This window comes from Heterocephalus glaber, unplaced genomic scaffold (genome assembly GCF_053883595.1).
Source record: "Heterocephalus glaber isolate CG9 unplaced genomic scaffold, H.glaber_assembly_v1.0 deba00000937, whole genome shotgun sequence".
NCBI lineage: Eukaryota > Metazoa > Chordata > Mammalia > Rodentia > Bathyergidae > Heterocephalus > Heterocephalus glaber.
In genome coordinates, this window is record NW_028258173.1 from 1,056,839 (window position 1) to 1,073,186 (window position 16,348).

At 56.4% G+C, this 16,348-nt stretch overlaps 2 protein-coding genes across 6 annotated transcripts; both read left to right on the forward strand.

Annotated features, from left to right (window-relative positions):
• The first annotated feature begins 272 nt into the window (after positions 1 to 272).
• Myadml2 (myeloid associated differentiation marker like 2) lies at positions 273 to 4,329 on the forward strand. Its single transcript, XM_004860992.3, has one exon. It carries the CDS (start codon positions 582 to 584, stop codon positions 1,503 to 1,505), a length of 924 nt encoding a protein of 307 aa, XP_004861049.1. The 5' UTR covers positions 273 to 581; the 3' UTR covers positions 1,506 to 4,329.
• A 40-nt stretch (positions 4,330 to 4,369) lies between these two features.
• On the forward strand, positions 4,370 to 8,528 carry Pycr1 (pyrroline-5-carboxylate reductase 1). 5 transcript variants are annotated; one of them, XR_015450164.1, is made up of 9 exons: positions 4,370 to 4,441; positions 4,755 to 4,866; positions 5,109 to 5,179; positions 5,806 to 5,985; positions 6,151 to 6,372; positions 6,591 to 6,683; positions 6,826 to 6,989; positions 7,707 to 8,005; positions 8,250 to 8,528. XR_015450164.1 is itself a non-coding variant. In XM_004860989.4 (8 exons), the coding sequence occupies exons 2-8, from the start codon at positions 4,800 to 4,802 to the stop codon at positions 7,867 to 7,869; spliced, it is 960 nt and encodes a 319-aa protein (XP_004861046.2). In that variant the 5' UTR covers positions 4,370 to 4,441; positions 4,755 to 4,799; the 3' UTR covers positions 7,870 to 8,528. The 5 variants fall into 5 exon arrangements, 4 of the variants coding, with proteins under 4 accessions (XP_004861046.2, XP_087064412.1, XP_012933696.2 ...); XM_004860989.4 differs by having other exon boundaries at positions 7,707 to 8,528; XM_013078242.3 differs by lacking the exon at positions 4,370 to 4,441 and adding an exon at positions 4,505 to 4,523 and having other exon boundaries at positions 7,707 to 8,528.
• Positions 8,529 to 16,348: the final 7,820 nt, after the last annotated feature.

A 16,348-nucleotide genomic window follows, 5' to 3' on the forward strand; every position in this document is an offset into this window, starting at 1 on the left:
GCTCCACCAGAGGTGTGTGAACCTCAGGGACAATGACAACAGTGTCCTGAAGCTGAGCAGAGCTGTGAGCCAGGCCACTGCGGGGAGGGTTGGGATGAAGGAGGAGAAGGAAGCCCCACAGGCCTCCATTTCCCTGCGCCATCCCCCAAGAGGCTAGCCCTGCCAGCTGTGGTAGCTGGGGTACCAGCGGGACCCCGTGCTATCTGCTCGCTTCCACCCCTCCCCCACACTGACGGGACTGAAAGACGCAGGTGTTTAGGAGGCCCGGGCGGTGGGCGGAGCCAGCAGCCATGGGCCCTGGCAGGGGTTCTTCTTGGGACGCCGGGGGTCAGATGTCCCTCCAGGATGGGCACAGGCACGTGGGGTGCTATTCCCAGGCTCTGATGGAGGCTGTCTATTTATAGTGCTGGGGGAGGGGGCTCCCCACACAGGCAGCGGAAAGACTGCCTTGCTGCACTGTCACCATCGGCGCCGCTGCTGCAGGCTGCGGGCCCCTGCAGCCACCGCAGAGGACAAAGGGCCCTCAGCGGGGCAGACCCAGGGCCGCCGGGCACTGTGGAGGACAGGAGGTGGCCAGCCAGATGGGCAGCACCGTGGAGCCCCCCGGGGGTGCGTACCTGCACCTGGGTGCCGTGACGTCCCCAGTGGGTACAGCCCGCATGCTGCAGCTGGTCTTTGGCTGCACCACCCTCAGCCTGGTTGCCCACCGGGGCGGGTTCGCTGGCGTCCAAGGTACCTTCTGCATGGCTGCCTGGGGCTTCTGCTTCGCCCTCTCCGTCCTGGTGCTGACCTGTGAGTTTACAAAGCTCCACGGCTGCCTGCGCCTCTCCTGGGGCAACTTCACAGCAGCCTTCGCCATGCTGGCCACGCTGCTGTGCGCCACGGCCGCCGTCATCTACCCGCTCTACTTCACCCAGCTCCAGTGCCTGCCCAAGCCGGCTGGCTGCATGGCCAGGGACTTCCGCCTGGCAGCCAGCATCTTTGCCGGGCTCCTTTTCCTGGCCTACGCCTCTGAAGTGGCCCTGACACGGGCACGGCCTGGCCAGGTAGCTAGCTACATGGCCACAGTGTCGGGGCTTCTCAAAATTGTCCAGGCCTTCGTGGCCTGCATCATATTTGGAGCACTTGTTCATGACAGCCGCTATGGGCGCTATGTGGCCACACAATGGTGCGTAGCTGTCTACAGTCTGTGCTTCCTGGCCACAGTGGCTGTGGTGGCCCTGAGTGTGATGGGCCACACAGGGGGCCTGGGCTGCCCCTTCGACCGCCTGGTGGTCGTGTACACCTTTCTGGCTGTGCTCCTCTACCTCAGCGCTGCCGTGATCTGGCCTGTCTTCTGCTTCGACCCCAAATACGGGGAGCCCAGGCGGCCCCCTGACTGCCCCCAGGGCAGCTGCTCCTGGGACAGCCAGCTGGTGATAGCCATTTTCACGTATGTCAACCTACTCCTCTACGTCGTCGACCTGGCCTACTCGCAGAGGATCCGCTTTGTGCCCACCCTGTAGCCTGGCAGGCGGCTGCCTGCACACCCGCAATCACCAGTGGTGGCTCCAGGCACAGGAAGGTGACCAAGGTCAACTGGGACATCAGGGGCGAGCAGCAGGGAGGCTGAGGGCTCAGGGCAGGCATGGCAGAGGACGCTCCTGGACTTCTGGCAGTGCTCAGAGGCTGGCGTTGGGGAGGGAGGTGGGACAGAGGGTCAGGAGGCGCTCAGCGGCGAAGCTCATGGGCTCTCATTCTTCCCATCTGTGTCCATCTCCATCTCAATCTTTATCTCCCATTTCCAGCCCTCCCTGGGCTCAGTGCTGGTCACTGCAGCACCTGCTGTTGTGACCCATTTTGCAGCAGGGGACACTGAGACTAAATAGTCACTGGTGGTGGCCCAGTATGCCCACCAGTGTCTGGGGATGGAGCACAGGCTGGGTAATATAAGTTGGAAAGGGGAGGTTTCCCGGAGGTGTTGGAAATGAGCCAGGGAGAGCCCCAGAGCCAACCAAGGGAGGGGAGGAGGGGGGCTGGAAGTGCCTCCTCATCTGAAGGGGCAGTCCTGGAACCTGGAGGGGGACTGTGCAAGCTCACAGAGAAGAAGCCAGGAAATCAGGACCAGCCTTACCAGCCCCCACAGGGCCTCCCAATGGCCACACCAAGAACTGGGTTATAGCTCACAGGCTGGAGGTGGTGCTAGGAGCCTGCAATGGCCCACTGAAGCCGGCAGTACTACCAGGAGCAGTGTGGAGAGCAGATGGGTCCCCACCCAGCGATGGAGCCTCACCTGGACACTCACAATGGGCCGTAACCCAGCAGCTGGGGTAGTGCCTGCCGGGCTCCCAGAGGCTGGCTAGTAGGCAGTGTGAACAGATGGTGAGGGCCCAGCCTGGGGCAGACCCTGGGACTTAGCTTCCAGGCTCTCAGCTCCTCCAAGCATCCAGTTGTCCAGCTGCTCTTAACTGCCAAGGCCTGCTGGTACCATCATCCTCCATGTTCCAGCCAGCTTCTTCTGCATGTGAGCCCAGACTGGACCAGCCTCGGGTGGCCCACTAGCCAGCCAGAGCCCAAGCACCACTCACTGGCTCCCAAGGTCCATGAGCAGCAAATAAACGCAGATGTTCACTTGCACCCTGGCTCTGGCCAAGTGGTCTCTGCTGAGGGGCTGTGGCAATTGTGCCTCCTGTGGTACCCTCTCCTGGCATGCTCTGGGAGCAGGGCCTAGCCTGGGGCCTGGCTGAGGGAAGACATGGCCCTGGGGACACCTGGTGTTCTAGGGTGGAGGAAAAACTGGGCCTTGTCCCCTGAGGATCCTCCTGAGGAAGGGACAGACAGGTTCTCCCCTCAGTGGGTGACAGGCCAGGATGGCTCAGATGGGCCAGTGGGAAAAAGGAAGATCAAGTTCAAGCTCACCCTCCTCCTTCCTAGAGGCCCCTGAAACTCACCAGCTCCCCACATCCTGCAGAGGGTCCCCAGAGGCTTCAGGCATGGGGAGACAGGTTGGACCTTCTGGGCAGTGGAACCCAAGCAGTTTTAGGCTGTAAAGACCCAAAGCCAGGTCCTGTGTGAGCCCTCTGACCTTTGCTGGCCAGCTGGAGAGGGGTCTGGATCAATGTCTTTTTTTTTTTGGTACCGGGGATCAAACTCAGGACCTTGCGTTTGCGAAACAGGCGTGGGGCCACTGAGCTAAATCCCCGACCCTGGATCAATGTCTTTTATTAGGAAAGGTGGGTAGTTGGGCTGAACAGCAGATTTCCAAGGGGTCTGGGGCTCATGTTACCAGGTAATAAAGGAGCATGTGGGCCGTGCCATTCCCAACTCACAAGGGAGGCTTGGACACTGGCGGAACCTACTTTCCTCCTTCCTTCTTGTGCTAGCCCAAACTCTAAAACAAATTGTCACCAGCCCCCTATTTTCCACTGTCCAGTGGCCTTCTGCCCACAGGACCCCATCCAGTCTAAATTTCAGAGGTCCCAAGAGAGGGCCAAGGAGGGGAGGGGTCAAGGTACAAGAAGACCATGCTGGAGGGATATGGAAGGGGTGGTTCTGCTGATGTTTACTCCCTGGGCCAGGGCTGTCTTGTTCTGTGTTTAGGAGGAGTATTATTTGTCATTCTCACCAGAAAAAAGCAATCTTTAAAAAAGGGAGCTGTTATTGAAATGTAATGAACTCCTAGGTTTTGTGTCATGAGTTTGAGCTGTCACCGTGGGACACATACTTACTCCAGCAGCTCCCTTGTAGGCTAGGGACCCAACTCCTCCCTCAGTGTGCACGCACCTCCTACTGCTGGTAGTTATCATGGGAAGCTGGTGGATAGAACAACAAACCTAGCAGCCAGCCTGGGAGTAGAAATGTCCTCATTGTTCTGAAATTACGTTCTGAAACTATTTGTCCTCATCTAAGACCCAGAGCGTTAAAAATAAAGCAGGCCCTTGTGGGGGTGGACTGTGGTGGTCATCACTTCTATCCTGCCCCAGTCCTGTTCCTGGGGATCCCCAACTGCCCTGGGGCCTCAAAGCAGGCAGACACACCCTGCGCACGTCCTGGGGACGGAGAGGAGATGACTAGAATCTTATTCTGCCTGACCCAGGACCAAAAAACCCCTAGGGCTCCCTATTTACTAGGTGACCACCACTTGTTTGGAGAAGATTCGGGCCCAGGGGCCAGAGGTCACAGAGGGTCCCCACCTGTGAAAGGGGTGCCCACGGAGTGGAGCGACACAAAGGAGAGACCCATCTCTTTATGGAGGAGCCTCGCTCTCGGGAACCATCCCCGCGAGCAGGTCCTCCAGTCACGCCACCCCCGGTGGGTGATGCAACACCCGGGATGCAGCTGCGGCTCCTGATTGGCCGGTGCGCGGCGGCTGAGGCGTGGATTGGCTGGAGCGGCGGGGGCGGGGCCGGAGGGTGCCGCGTGGCGGGCGCTGCTGCCCGGAGAGCTGCACCTGGCTAGCGAGGTTGGGGTCATGACGACTGGAGGCTCCGGGGTGGAAGTTCTGAGGCTGCGGGGATTCGGACGTGGGGGACTGTGGGCCCTGGGTCTGAGCTAGCTCCTCTCCCATGCCTCGTCGGTTCTACTGCGGGTCCCACCCTGGTCTTTTTCCGAGGGGCGGGACCCTCGGAGCCGGCCAGAGACCCGCTCTTGGCGGGGAACTGGGACGGCTACCAGGCGGGGCGCCCCGGACAGGCAGCAGCGGGGAGGGTTGGGCTGGCTGGGACGGAGGCGCCCACCTAACTTCCTGCTCGCCATCTTGCTGGACTTGCCCGCAGCTGCCCCTTGCCGAGCCGTGCCAGCTGTGAGGGCCTGCAGACATCATGAGCGTGGGCTTCATCGGGGCTGGCCAGCTAGCCTATGCCCTGGCCAAGGGCTTCACCGCGGCAGGTAGACCGTGGGCCGGGAAGGAGGCCAAGTGTGGGAGGCTGGGCCCCTTTACCCTCATGGGGCGCTGCCTCCCGGGTCGGGGTGGGGGTTACATGGACCCCGGAGTGGGAAAAAGCCGTGTCCCTATGTTTGGGGTTGCTGTCTCCCCCCCGGGGGGGGGGCGGTTCCTTTCAGTGACCTTCTTGGGAATATGGGGGAGGGAGGCCAGGCATGGCCTTGAAGGAGGAACTCTATACCCCCAGGTGTCCTGGCTGCTCACAAGGTAATGGCCAGCTCCCCAGACATGGAACTGGCCACAGTTTCTGCCCTCAGGGTAGGTACTGGATGGAGGGTGGACAGGGAGACTGGGACCCTACAGCATGTGTTTGGAGCTAGGGTTGTGACAGCCCTGACAGTGACGGGTCATAAGTGGAGGAGGCTGCGACCCTACCTCTTCACCCTGTCGATGGCTCCCAGTACTGGCCTTGTGTACAGCTGGTGAGAGAGGGTGCTCGAGGGGCATAGGGTTTTCCGGATGGGGTTAAAGATTGAACGGCGTCAGGCCGAGGGGCCGCAGCACCGGGCCAGATAAGACATGCCTGGAGGCTGAGTACATTTAGTTTGCCCTGACTGAGTTAGGGTTTCAGATCCAAGGGTGGGGGGATGCTCTCCACTGGAGGCCACCGGAGCTGGAGGGCTATAGCCTGATGTAAGCTGGGCCAGGGCCGAGGCCTGGACAAAACGTCTCCCTTTCTGTCTGCAAAAGGTACACACTGCAGAGCAGACTGCTTCCTCCATTTCTGTATGGGAAGGGTGGCTGCGGGCCCGCCAAGCCCCATGCCCTTAGCCCACAGTCTAGCAGGCTCTGGCTGTTCTACCTGTGGGACTTGCAGGGGGAAGGCAGGCTCTGTGGGGCAAGCCAGCCCCTGGGGCAGGCTGAGCTGCCTTGCTCCCCTGTAGAAAATAGGGGTGAACCTGACACCCCACAACAAGGAGACGGTGCGGCACAGCGATGTGCTTTTCCTGGCTGTGAAGCCACACATCATCCCCTTCGTCCTGGATGAGGTTGGCGCCGACCTCGAGGACAGGCACCTTGTGGTGTCCTGTGCAGCTGGTGTCACCATCAACTCCATTGAGAAGGTGGGGGCTCCCAGGTGGCTGCAGGAGGGCAGGGCCAGAGCTCTGCTCCCCATCACTGGGTTTTCCACCGAAGGGGATGCAGCAGCCTGGCCCATGGCGGGAACCCTAGATGCTCTGCTGGGGTGTGGTCCACTTCCACACCCACACAGTTGGTTTCTTCTCCAGAAGCTGAGGACATACCGGCCAGGCCCCAAGGTCATCCGCTGCATGACCAACACCCCAGTTGTGGTGCGGGAGGGGGTCACCGTGTATGCCACGGGCACCCATGCCCAGGTGGAGGATGGCAGGCTCCTGGAACAGCTGCTGGGCAGTGTGGGCTTCTGCACAGAGGTTGAGGAGGACCTGATCGATGCTGTCACAGGGCTCAGCGGCAGTGGCCCTGCCTACGTGAGGCTGGGAATGGTGGGCAGCGGGGGGGGGGGGGGGGGGCGGGGCAGGGTCCTGGGACAACTCTGTCCCTGGTCCCCTTCCAGGGCTGGGGTGGGGTCTCTGAGGCTCTAGAAAGTGGTACTTTACCCTGCCCCACTGTACTCCCTGCTCTGGACCCCGGAGGAGAAGGAGGATGAGAAGCCAGGATGGTTGGTCAGGGGGCCTTCTTTTGGCAGGCGTTCACAGCCCTGGATGCCCTGGCTGATGGCGGCGTGAAGATGGGGCTTCCAAGGCGCCTGGCAGTGCGCCTGGGGGCTCAGGCTCTCCTGGTCAGTGCCTCTTGACCCTCTGGTGGGGGCTGCTCCTTGCTGATTGTGGGCTGGGGACTGAAGCCAGCGGTAGGGAGTCAGCAGGAGCATCTACAGAGCCAGCCGGTGCCCCACTGCCCTCAGCCCCTCTCTCTGGTTGCAGGGGGCCGCCAAGATGTTACTGGACTCAGAGCAGCACCCAAGCCAGCTCAAAGACAATGTCTGCTCTCCTGGTGGGGCCACCATCCATGCCTTGCATGTGCTGGAGAGTGGGGGGTTCCGCTCCCTGCTCATCAATGCTGTGGAGGCCTCCTGCACCCGTACACGGTGGGCCCTGCTGCTGCTTCCCTCTATGCTGCACGCCACAGAGTCTGGGCCCCACAGGTGGCAACTCAGATATTCACTGAGCTCTAGCCTGGCCTTGGGCAAGACACAAGGAACCCCAAGCTTCCTGAGGTCACAGTTTCCAACACTCCTCCCGCCTTTCTGTTGCCTTGTGAGGAGGTGGGGTCATGTGTGGCTGGAGGCAATCTCCAGGCCTACACTGCCGCCCGCCATTGTGTCTGGGGACATGGCTGGTCTCTGGCTTCCTCGTGGCCTTGCTAGGGATAAGGGAGTTATTGGCTGGGATCCTGCAGCAGCTCAAAGCCAGACTGGGCCTGGGAGTCGCTTTCCCAAGTGTCAGCCTACAGGGTGCCACCGTGCCTACCCTCTAGTGCAAATACCCACAGACTTCTGAGTGCCACACATGACAGCAAGGCACTGCTGGTAGGGTAACAGAGAGGCAGAGACACCCCTAGTTGGAATAAGAGCTCAGGGTCTGGGGGTGCTGTCGATAGACAGAGTGACCCTGACCCTCTTTGAATGGGGTGAGTGGGAGCCATGCAGCTGTGTGGGGCAGGGTGTGGCTAGCAGAGTGGACTGCAGGTGCAAAGGCCCAGAGGTAGGGGTGACAGCACTGCCCCAGGCTGCCAGGTGTGAGCTCGCACTGTGGGCTCTGGGAGGAGGCAGAGCCCTGGGCCCAACTCCTCGGTGCCTTGGCAGGGAGCTGCAGACCATGGCTGACCAGGAGACGGTCTCACCCGCTGCCATCAAGAAGACTGTCCTGGACAAAGTGAAGCTGGACTCCTCTGCGAGAGCCTCCCTGTCCTCTTCGGACCGTGCCAAGCCATTGGCCCACAGCCTGGCCCCAGCGGGCCAGGACTGACCATCCTGGCCACCTGCCCCCTACCTTTCCTTCTTTTTGTCTTTGTTTTTGGGAGATGGTGTCTTCACCATGTGGCCCACCTTCTGGGCTCAGCGGTCTTCCTGCTCAGCTTCCCAAGTGCTCGCTAGGACTGCAGGTGGGTGCCACCACACCTGACTGTGCTCTGCTTTCTCCTCTCCTGGCTCAAGGCATCTGCCCTGGGGTCTCTAGTCCAAGGCCACACAGTGTGTCCACAGTGGTCAGTTGCCCGTCATGGCCTGGCTCAGCCAGGGCCAGCTGGGGTCACAGTCAGCCAGGGGCTTGTCACTTCCCGGGAAACTTTGTGGTCCCTGAGTGAAAGCCCAATCCAGGGATGGCTTCCCTGGGCTCCTTTCCTCCAGGTTCCTCTGGAGCTGAGGCCTGCAGGCACCTTCCCCACCCCAGCTGGCTTGGGGTCAGTGCCCTCTCGAGAACAAATGTCAAGGGACCCTGCTGCTCCTCCAGAGGCACCAGAGACACCTGCCTGTGTGAGGGCCAATGGGCCCCAGGGAGCCCAGGCCCCATGATCCAGGGCACATTGGGAGAAGGGCTCATGTCCACCACCCGAGTACTCAGGCCAATGCTCCTGTTCCTCTCACTTCTCTCTGGACACTTTAGGTTGAATAAATTGCTCTCTGAAACTCCCAGTGCCCTGACTTCTCACTGGTGGCCTCCAGCTGTTTCAGGGTTAACATGGAAGGAGGGCCTGAGAGAAGGCAGTCTGGCAGTCCTGCAGCAGCTGGGTGGAGCCAGGCACCTTCCTGGCTGTCAACACAGCCCTGGCCAGAAGCTGGGACTGTAGGCAAGGCTGGGCACACCCCACAGGTGCCACCTCTGTGCTCTCCAGGCCTCCTGACTCACCAGGGCTGATGTGTCACCAGCTGCCCAGGACAGGCACAGCCACGGTCCCGAGGAGGAAGGGACCCTTGACTGTTCTCCAGAAAACAGAGGAAGGGAGATGAGGAAGAATGGCCACATGATGATACCAGCTGGCAGGTCCCACTGTGGGCTGGGCCAGCAGGCTGGGGACACTGACCCAAGAGGCAGGGAAAACTAATGCTCCAGCTCAAAGGCCAGAAAGCAGTAAAGTCAATACTGTAGCCAAGGTCTGAAGGTCATGTGTTGAAGAATACACCCCTACTTAGGGGAGGGTTGGATTCTGGGTTCTAGTCTACCCTGTAGCTGATTTGATGAGGCCCAATCATATTAGAGAGGGAAAACTGCTCTACTGATTAAAATGCTGCTTTTAGCAGAGCATGGTGGCGCACACCTATACTCCTAGCACTCTGGGAGGCTGAGGCAAGAGGATCACAAGTTTGAGTCCAGCCTGGGCAACTTAGTGAAACTCTATCTCAAAAAATTTAAAAAGGAGATGTTTTATTGATTGTGTGATTGGTTTTTTGAGGCAGGCTCTCATTATGTTTTATTTTTTTTTTTGGTACCAGGGATCGAACTTGTGACCTTGTACTTGAGAGTCAGGTGCCAGAACCACTGCGCTAAACCCCCAGCCCAGAGTCTCATTATGTAATCCAAGCTGGCCTTGGATTCACTATGTAGCCCAGGCTGGCCTGGAACTCCTGGCAATCCTCCTGCCTCAGCCTCCCAGAGTGCTGGGATTGTGGGGGTATATGCTTCTTGTCTAGCTAGTTGCTTGGAGATGTAACTTAGTGGAAACACCCTCCATTCAATGCTCAGTACCCCCGAAAGTTTTTTTTTAAGTTACTTGTATCTAATCAAGTTTACTGACTTAAGGATTTCTTCCATGCAAAAACACCCTCACAGGTCTGTCTAGACCAGCGCTGGATATCTGGCATCCTTGTAGCCCAGTCAGAGTGACACAAAGACAGCCCTCGCAGGAGGCCCTCACGATCTGGTGGAGAGGCCTCCGTACGAAGGCCAGGAGTGCTCTTGTTTGTCAATCAATAGCGTGGAAACAGGAAGATGGGATCCCTCCCTCTGGAGGTGACATGAGCAGGGGAGCCAGCAAGGCTGCAGGTTGTGTTGGGGAGCACGGTGAGGCAGGCAGACCAGTGGGGCAGGGAGAGGGAGCGACCCCGAGAGCGGAGAGGAGACCACTCAGAATCAAGGCTGGTGAGGCAGGTGGAGGACACTTTAGGGACAAGGGTCCCATCTATGGAATCTAAGGGAAGTCGAAGCAGAAGGAACATGTGGGGAGTAGAGCAGAGCACAGGAGGCTTGGCCACAGTGACCACCAGAGTCCTGGTCCTCCCGTCTACGAGTGTCCCCAGGCCTAAGCCCAGAGTGGTGGTGGTGGAGGACCCTGCTGCTGGGTTGGGATCTTGCATGCCTGCATCCCCTCCGGAGGCCTGGGTCTTGCCACAGGTCCCTCCTGTGTGGGTAGCAGTGAACACCCAGAGCTCCTCCCTTCCCTGACACAAACCCCAGAAAACCGTCCCAGAAGCCACATTCCTGAGATCCCAGGGGTCCTGGAGGAAGGTGGGGGTCCCAGATCCAGACAGGCTTTGCGAAGGCCATGAAGGCACTAGATTGTAGCAGGGAGAGCCTGCAATGCTTCCTACTGTGGGTCCCCGTTAGGGCAAAGGCCATTGCTTCTCGGCCTTTTGGCTAAAATTAAGTGTAGGAAAAGGCCAGAAGTGTGGGCAGAGGTGGGAGTGGAGCCACAGAGAGTCCTCAGTGGGGCAGGCAGAGGGGAGATGGATGCTGGAAGCCACCAAGAGGGTGAGAATCAAGTGGGGACATGTATTTACGTGCATCTGGGTTGAAAGAGGGCTCTGGGGCAAGGGACCCCAGTACTGCCATGCAGAGGACCCATGAAAGGGCCCCTGACCAAGGGTTGACTGGATGGGACCTTCCCAGCTGCCACTGCTGCCAGCTCTGTTACCCCCAGTCCTGGACAGCCCCCATCAGAATGAGGCAGACCTCGGAGTCTCTGCTCCTGGCCCAAAGGCTCGGGGAACTGATGGATGAATCGGCCCCCACTGCTTGGTCCAACTTCTGCCTCAGTTTCCTTATTGGAATTGCCCTGACTCCCATCTGCAGGGTGGGGGATCTTTCTTTTTTTCTTTTTTTTGTACCGGGGATCGAACTTGGGACCTTGTGCTTGTGAGGCAGGCGGCAGAACCACTGAGCTAAATCCCTGGCCCTTCTTTCTTTGTTCTTTCTTGTGCCAGGCTGACCCCTGTGCAGACCAGGCTTCAGAGCAACAGGACAGGCAGGGAAGGGGGACAGCCACCATTCCAGAGAGGGCCTGGAATGACCCAGGAAGCAGGAGGGCCCGTCAGAGGTTGACACCAGCCAAGTCCCACACATCCTGAGCCTCCCAGCAGCACAAAGGGCCTGCTGATTCCAGGAGGTGGCAATGGGGTCCTGAGAGCAGATAGCCCAGGGAGGCCATAGCCTGACCCGAACAGAGACAGGGGCCAGGAGACATTGGGAGGTGTGTGCAGGAGGGCACTGTGCAGTGGCCCATTGCAGCAGGAAACAGTGCTGGAGGAATAAAGAAGGCCTGGGCATCAATTCTTTACTTTTTAATTTTTTTTTTAAGGACTAAAGCCAGTGGCATTCCACCACTGAGCTATATCATCCTCAGCCCTTTATTATTATTATTATTTATTATTATTATTTTTTGTACCAGGGATCGAACTTGGGACCTTGCGCTTGGAAAGCAGGTGGCAGAACCACGGAGCTAAATCCCCAGCCCCTATTATTATTATTTTTTTGAGACAGGGTTTCACTATGTAGTTCAGGCTCTCCTTGAACTATGTAGCCCACGCTGGGGTCAGACTCACAGTGATCCTCCTGCCTCAGCCTCCTGAGTGCTGGAATTACAGATGTGTGCCACTACACCCAGCTTTATTTTGACACAAGGTCATGATAAATTGCCCAGGCAGAACATGAACTTTCAACCCCCCTGCCTCAGCCTCCCTGAGTGCCTAAATTACAAATGTGTGCCACTGTGTCTGGCTAGGTATCAGCTCCTAAGGCTAATCATGCAGATGCCTGCATGGACTGACAGGGAGGCCCTGAAACCTCTCTTCTTGCGGTATCACTTTCATTTATTTTTTTAGTGCTGGAGATTGAACCCAAGATCTTCCCATAGAGGTGTATTTTTATTTCAAGACAAGGTCTCACTAAGTCACAAAATTGCCCCGGGAGACTCAAATTTGTGATCTTTCTATCTTAGCCACCTCTAGAGGCATGCACCACCATGCCCAGCATCCAAATCACTCAATGGAATAGTCCTATAGCTGCCCTGGTGGCCCTACCTGACTGGGCCCAGGTAAAAATGTACCACTCTTTCCAGTGACAGGTATTCTAAACCCTTCATGGGGAGCTGTCCTGGTGCTCAGGGCTGGATTCGATCTGAGGCCTTTAGCTGTTCAGTATACCAACTGCAGACCATCTTGGGCTCTCTGGCTGGACCAGACAGGCTCCTAGGGCATTCGCTGCTTCAGTGCCATCCTCTGCTCCCTCAGTGTCCCCACACACAAACGGACTCCCTAGTGCTGCTGTACAGGTCGTCTGGACCAAGTTCAGCTGAGAAAGATTCTGGAGCTTAGGGTGCCTCCTGGAGTCTTCTGCACAGATCCTGGAGGACAGGGTGGGCAGCACACCTCCCATTACTGACCTCAGGGCCTAGGGCTGTCTCCCTGCAGGGAGCAACCTGCACCCAACCCCCACTGTCTTCCAGGTGAGCTTGGCCTCGAGGATTTCTTGTGGACCTCTCTCTCATGGGTGGGTATACCCCCAAACCTACTTGCCTTTCCCCAGAGACGGAAGAGGTTCCTGTGCCTGTGCCATGCAAGAAGGAGGAGCATGAGTCCTTCCAAATGAAGAAGAGAGCACAGCAGTAAAGATGATTCTTAGCTGGACATGGTAGTACAAACCTGTAATCCAAGCACCGGGAGGCTGAGTCAGGAGCATCATAAGTTTGAGCCCAGTCTGGACAACTTAGTAAGATGATGTCAAATAAAAAACAAAACAAAACATTTTTTTAAAGGACTGGAAGCCGGGCATGATTGTACACACTTGTAATCCCAGCACCTGGGAGGCTAAGGCAGTAGGATCCCAAGTTTGAGGCCAGCCTAGATTTTGAATGGAATTGACCTCCAGATCCTCTGAAATGTCCCTAATAGTCAACTGTCTGTTTGATCCAATCTATTCACTCATTCTTTCAATCTTTTTTGGGGTTTTTGATGTTGAAGGACATTCTTTTTGTCTTCAACTGATTCACAGCCATTATGAAATTGCTCAAACCACTCGAAAATTGTCTCCATGGTCACTGCACCATCACCATACACTAATTTTTTTTTTTGGTACCGGGGATCAAACTCGGGTCCTTGTGCTTTCGAGGCAGCTGGCTGAACCACTGAGCTAAATCCCTGGCCCACCATAAACTAATTTTAACATTTCATCTGTTACTTTAGCAGTTTTTTTGCAGTTTGAAACAAAATTCCATGTTAATGCGTTGTGATCCATTATTTGCAGCAGAGTTGAAAACACACTCCACCATAGTTCACAACCTACTGACACCAAACAAGTTAAAAACTTGTCACACTGTTTCTAAGTTTCCACAATACTTCTTGTATTGAGGATCCCTCCCTTTCCCTTGGCTGGCATTCAGCAGCAGCTTTCACTCTACTTTTGAACATGTCTCCCAGGGGACTGGCCAAATCCAGTGTGGTTCCTCTTTCCTGCCTAAAAAAGTTATCTGGAATCTTCAGTGAATTCAAAGTGAGGAAGAAATGTGAGATAGCCTTTGTCTAAAAGATGGAGCAAGCCCGAAGCAGCCATATTTATACCTTACGAAGGGTCCAGATGTCAAGGCAGCCTGGATTTTGAGAGACTGTCTCAAAAAAAACAACAGAAAAGATGATTCAGACATCAGCTTCACAGTGTCCTCCCATGTGTGAATGAAAGAAAACCAGGCTCCATGCTGTGAGCAGAGATGCGTGAGAGGAACATGTCTGGGGACCAGCCCAGTGACTGTTCACCCCACAGCAGCTGTCTAGCCAAGAACCATTGGTCCATGTTTCCTGATGGCACTGAAGGATGGGAGGAGCAAATGGGTCCTGACGTGACTGTGTGGCCTGCCAGGTCCCTGCTGCACGGACCCAGCCCTCACAGCAGAATGAAGCTCAAACTGCATGGCCCCTCTGAGCAGGATGAGAATGTCTTCAGAGCTCAGGAGATGTAGAACACAGAACTGCACTTGGACTGGGGATCAAACTCGGTTCCTTGCGCTTGCACAGCAGGCAGTGAAACCAGAGCTAAATCCCTGGCCCTTGGCTATTTTTTTTAATCTTTGCTATTTTTTTTTTTTTTTTTGATACCAGGGATGGAACTTGGGACCTTGCACTTGTGGGGCAAGTGGCAGAACCACTGAGTTAGATCCCCGGCCAGCATAATGGCACACTCCTTGATCTTTTGATTCTCCTGCCTCAGCCTCCCAAGTGTTGGGGATTACAGGTGCATGGCAATGTGCTGAGCTTCCCAGATACTCTTGAATCCTGGAGTTGGAGGGCAGCCTGGGCAACTTGGTCAGACTCCATTTCATTGAGAGAGAGAGAGAGAGAGAGAGAGAGAGAGAGAGAGAGAGAGAGAGAGAGAGAAAAGCTGAAATCTTTTTTTTTTTGCCACTGGGGATCGAAGTCGGGAACTTGTGCTTATGAGGCAGGCACCAGAACCAATGAGCTAAATCCCCAGCCCAAAGCTGAAATCTTTAGAAGTCATGCAATGAGCATATTAAACATATTCTGTGAGATCTGGGCTATGGCCAATGTGGGGAACAAAGATAAAGGTTTCTTTCCCTCCCTTAAGAAGAGAACAAGAACCACCCAGTGCCCTTTGTGGCAGCTGGAGACAATGTGCTTAGGGACTCAAAGAGAACTCCCTGGAAGCTGGGCAGACCGATGGATTGGGGACTCCTGGGTTGGGCCCTGTCATACTCTTATTCTTCATTCAGTGGCACCGAATGCCTGCCTCCTCTCTCCTTTGTCACCTTCTTGCCCACTGGCAGAGTGAGTCACCCTTCCTGGCTTTACACCCGGGAAGAGAAGAGGACTGAGTAGAAAGTCCAGAAACTGGGTGGATGTGGTGGTGCCTATTTGTAATCCCAGCACTCTGGGAGGCTAAAGCAGGAAGATTGAAAAGTCACGCCCAGGGCTGGGGATTTAGCTCAGTGGTTTCAACGCCTGCTGCGCAAGCGCAAGGACCCGAGTTCAATCTCCGGTACCCCCAAAAAAAACAAAACAAAAAAACGTCACGCCCAGCTCAGGCAATTTAGTAACTTTGTGAGGCCTGTCTCAAAATAAAAAATAAGAAAAGGACTGGGGATGTACTCAGGCTCAATTCCAAGTGCTGGGGTTTTAAAAAAGCAGGGCTGGGCCGGGGATTTAACTCAGTGGTTTCACTGCCTGCTGCGCAAGCACAAGGACCCGAGTTCGATCCCCAGTACCAAAAAAAAAGGGCTGGGCGTACTGGCACACACTTGTAATCCAGCACTCCAGAGGCTGAGGCAGGAAGATCACTGCGGGTCTGAGGTCAGCCTGGGCTATATAGTGAGTTCAAGGCCAGCCTGAACTACATAGGGAGACCCTGTCTCAAAAAGAGTTTAAAAACTAAAAAGTATTAAATTAATTTTATAGTAATTTTTATAATAAAAAGTGCAGAAACTGGAAGAAATTAGGGTCTCCCAATTTCTCTCTGTTACTTCCTCCTCTGGGAATTTTCAACAGTGCTGGGGTCTGTTTCTGGGGAGAAACAGACAAAGAGTCAAAGCAACGTTCTGGTCAGATGATAGTGTCTCAGGAAAGAAAACATACAATTCGTTGCAGACCGGGGTGTACCTCAGTGGTGGAGTGCCTGCCTAGAAAGCGCGAGGCCATTGGTTCAACTCCCGGGTCGGGGTGGGGCGTTTAATTCTTGTGAGTACTACATACCAGACTCCGTCCGGAACTACCTGAGGCGTCTCTAGCTTGAGGTTTGGGGACCATTGGTGTGTCGAGGCCTGGTGCACCTTATGTAGCTCCGGGGTCTCGGGTGTGCCCCGAAAAGCCGAGTCCCCTCCAGCCTGCTTATTATCTGGGATGCAAAAAGCATCGCAGCCATATGGGGTAACATGGGGTACCAGTGCAAGAGCAGGAAAGCCCCTCTGGGTTCTCCCCGTTAGACCTCGGGCCTAGATCAGCCTAACTGTGGAGGTACGGCCACTGGGACCTGCGGGCGTAAAGGCTGATACCCACTCCAATACAGTTCCAGCCGGGTTTAGGAGCACAGCGCTGGGGCCGTGGTGGAGGCGTGGCCGCCGCGGCGCGCGCCTGGGCCAGTCCCGCGAGACCCCGCCGGGGCGCGGCGCGTGTTGCTCGGGGCGACGGCGCGGGATTACGCAGGCGCAGTGGCATGCGCCCGCCCCGCCGGGCCTTCCCCTTTAAACAGAGCCCGGCCGCGTCGCCGCTTCATGAATGGAGCCCACGTGACC

Excerpts from the sequence above, each read along its gene's own strand:
- Myadml2 (XM_004860992.3), top strand. The coding sequence starts at position 582 with ATGGGCAGCACCGTGGAGCCCCCCGGGGGTGCGTACCTGCACCTGGGT.
- Pycr1 (XM_004860989.4), top strand. The coding sequence starts at position 4,800 with ATGAGCGTGGGCTTCATCGGGGCTGGCCAGCTAGCCTATGCCCTGGCC. Across the intron at positions 4,867-5,108 it reads CAAGGGCTTCACCGCGGCAG|GTGTCCTGGCTGCTCACAAG; the intron begins GTAGACCGTGGG and ends CTATACCCCCAG. Across the intron at positions 6,373-6,590 it reads GCGGCAGTGGCCCTGCCTAC|GCGTTCACAGCCCTGGATGC; the intron begins GTGAGGCTGGGA and ends TTCTTTTGGCAG.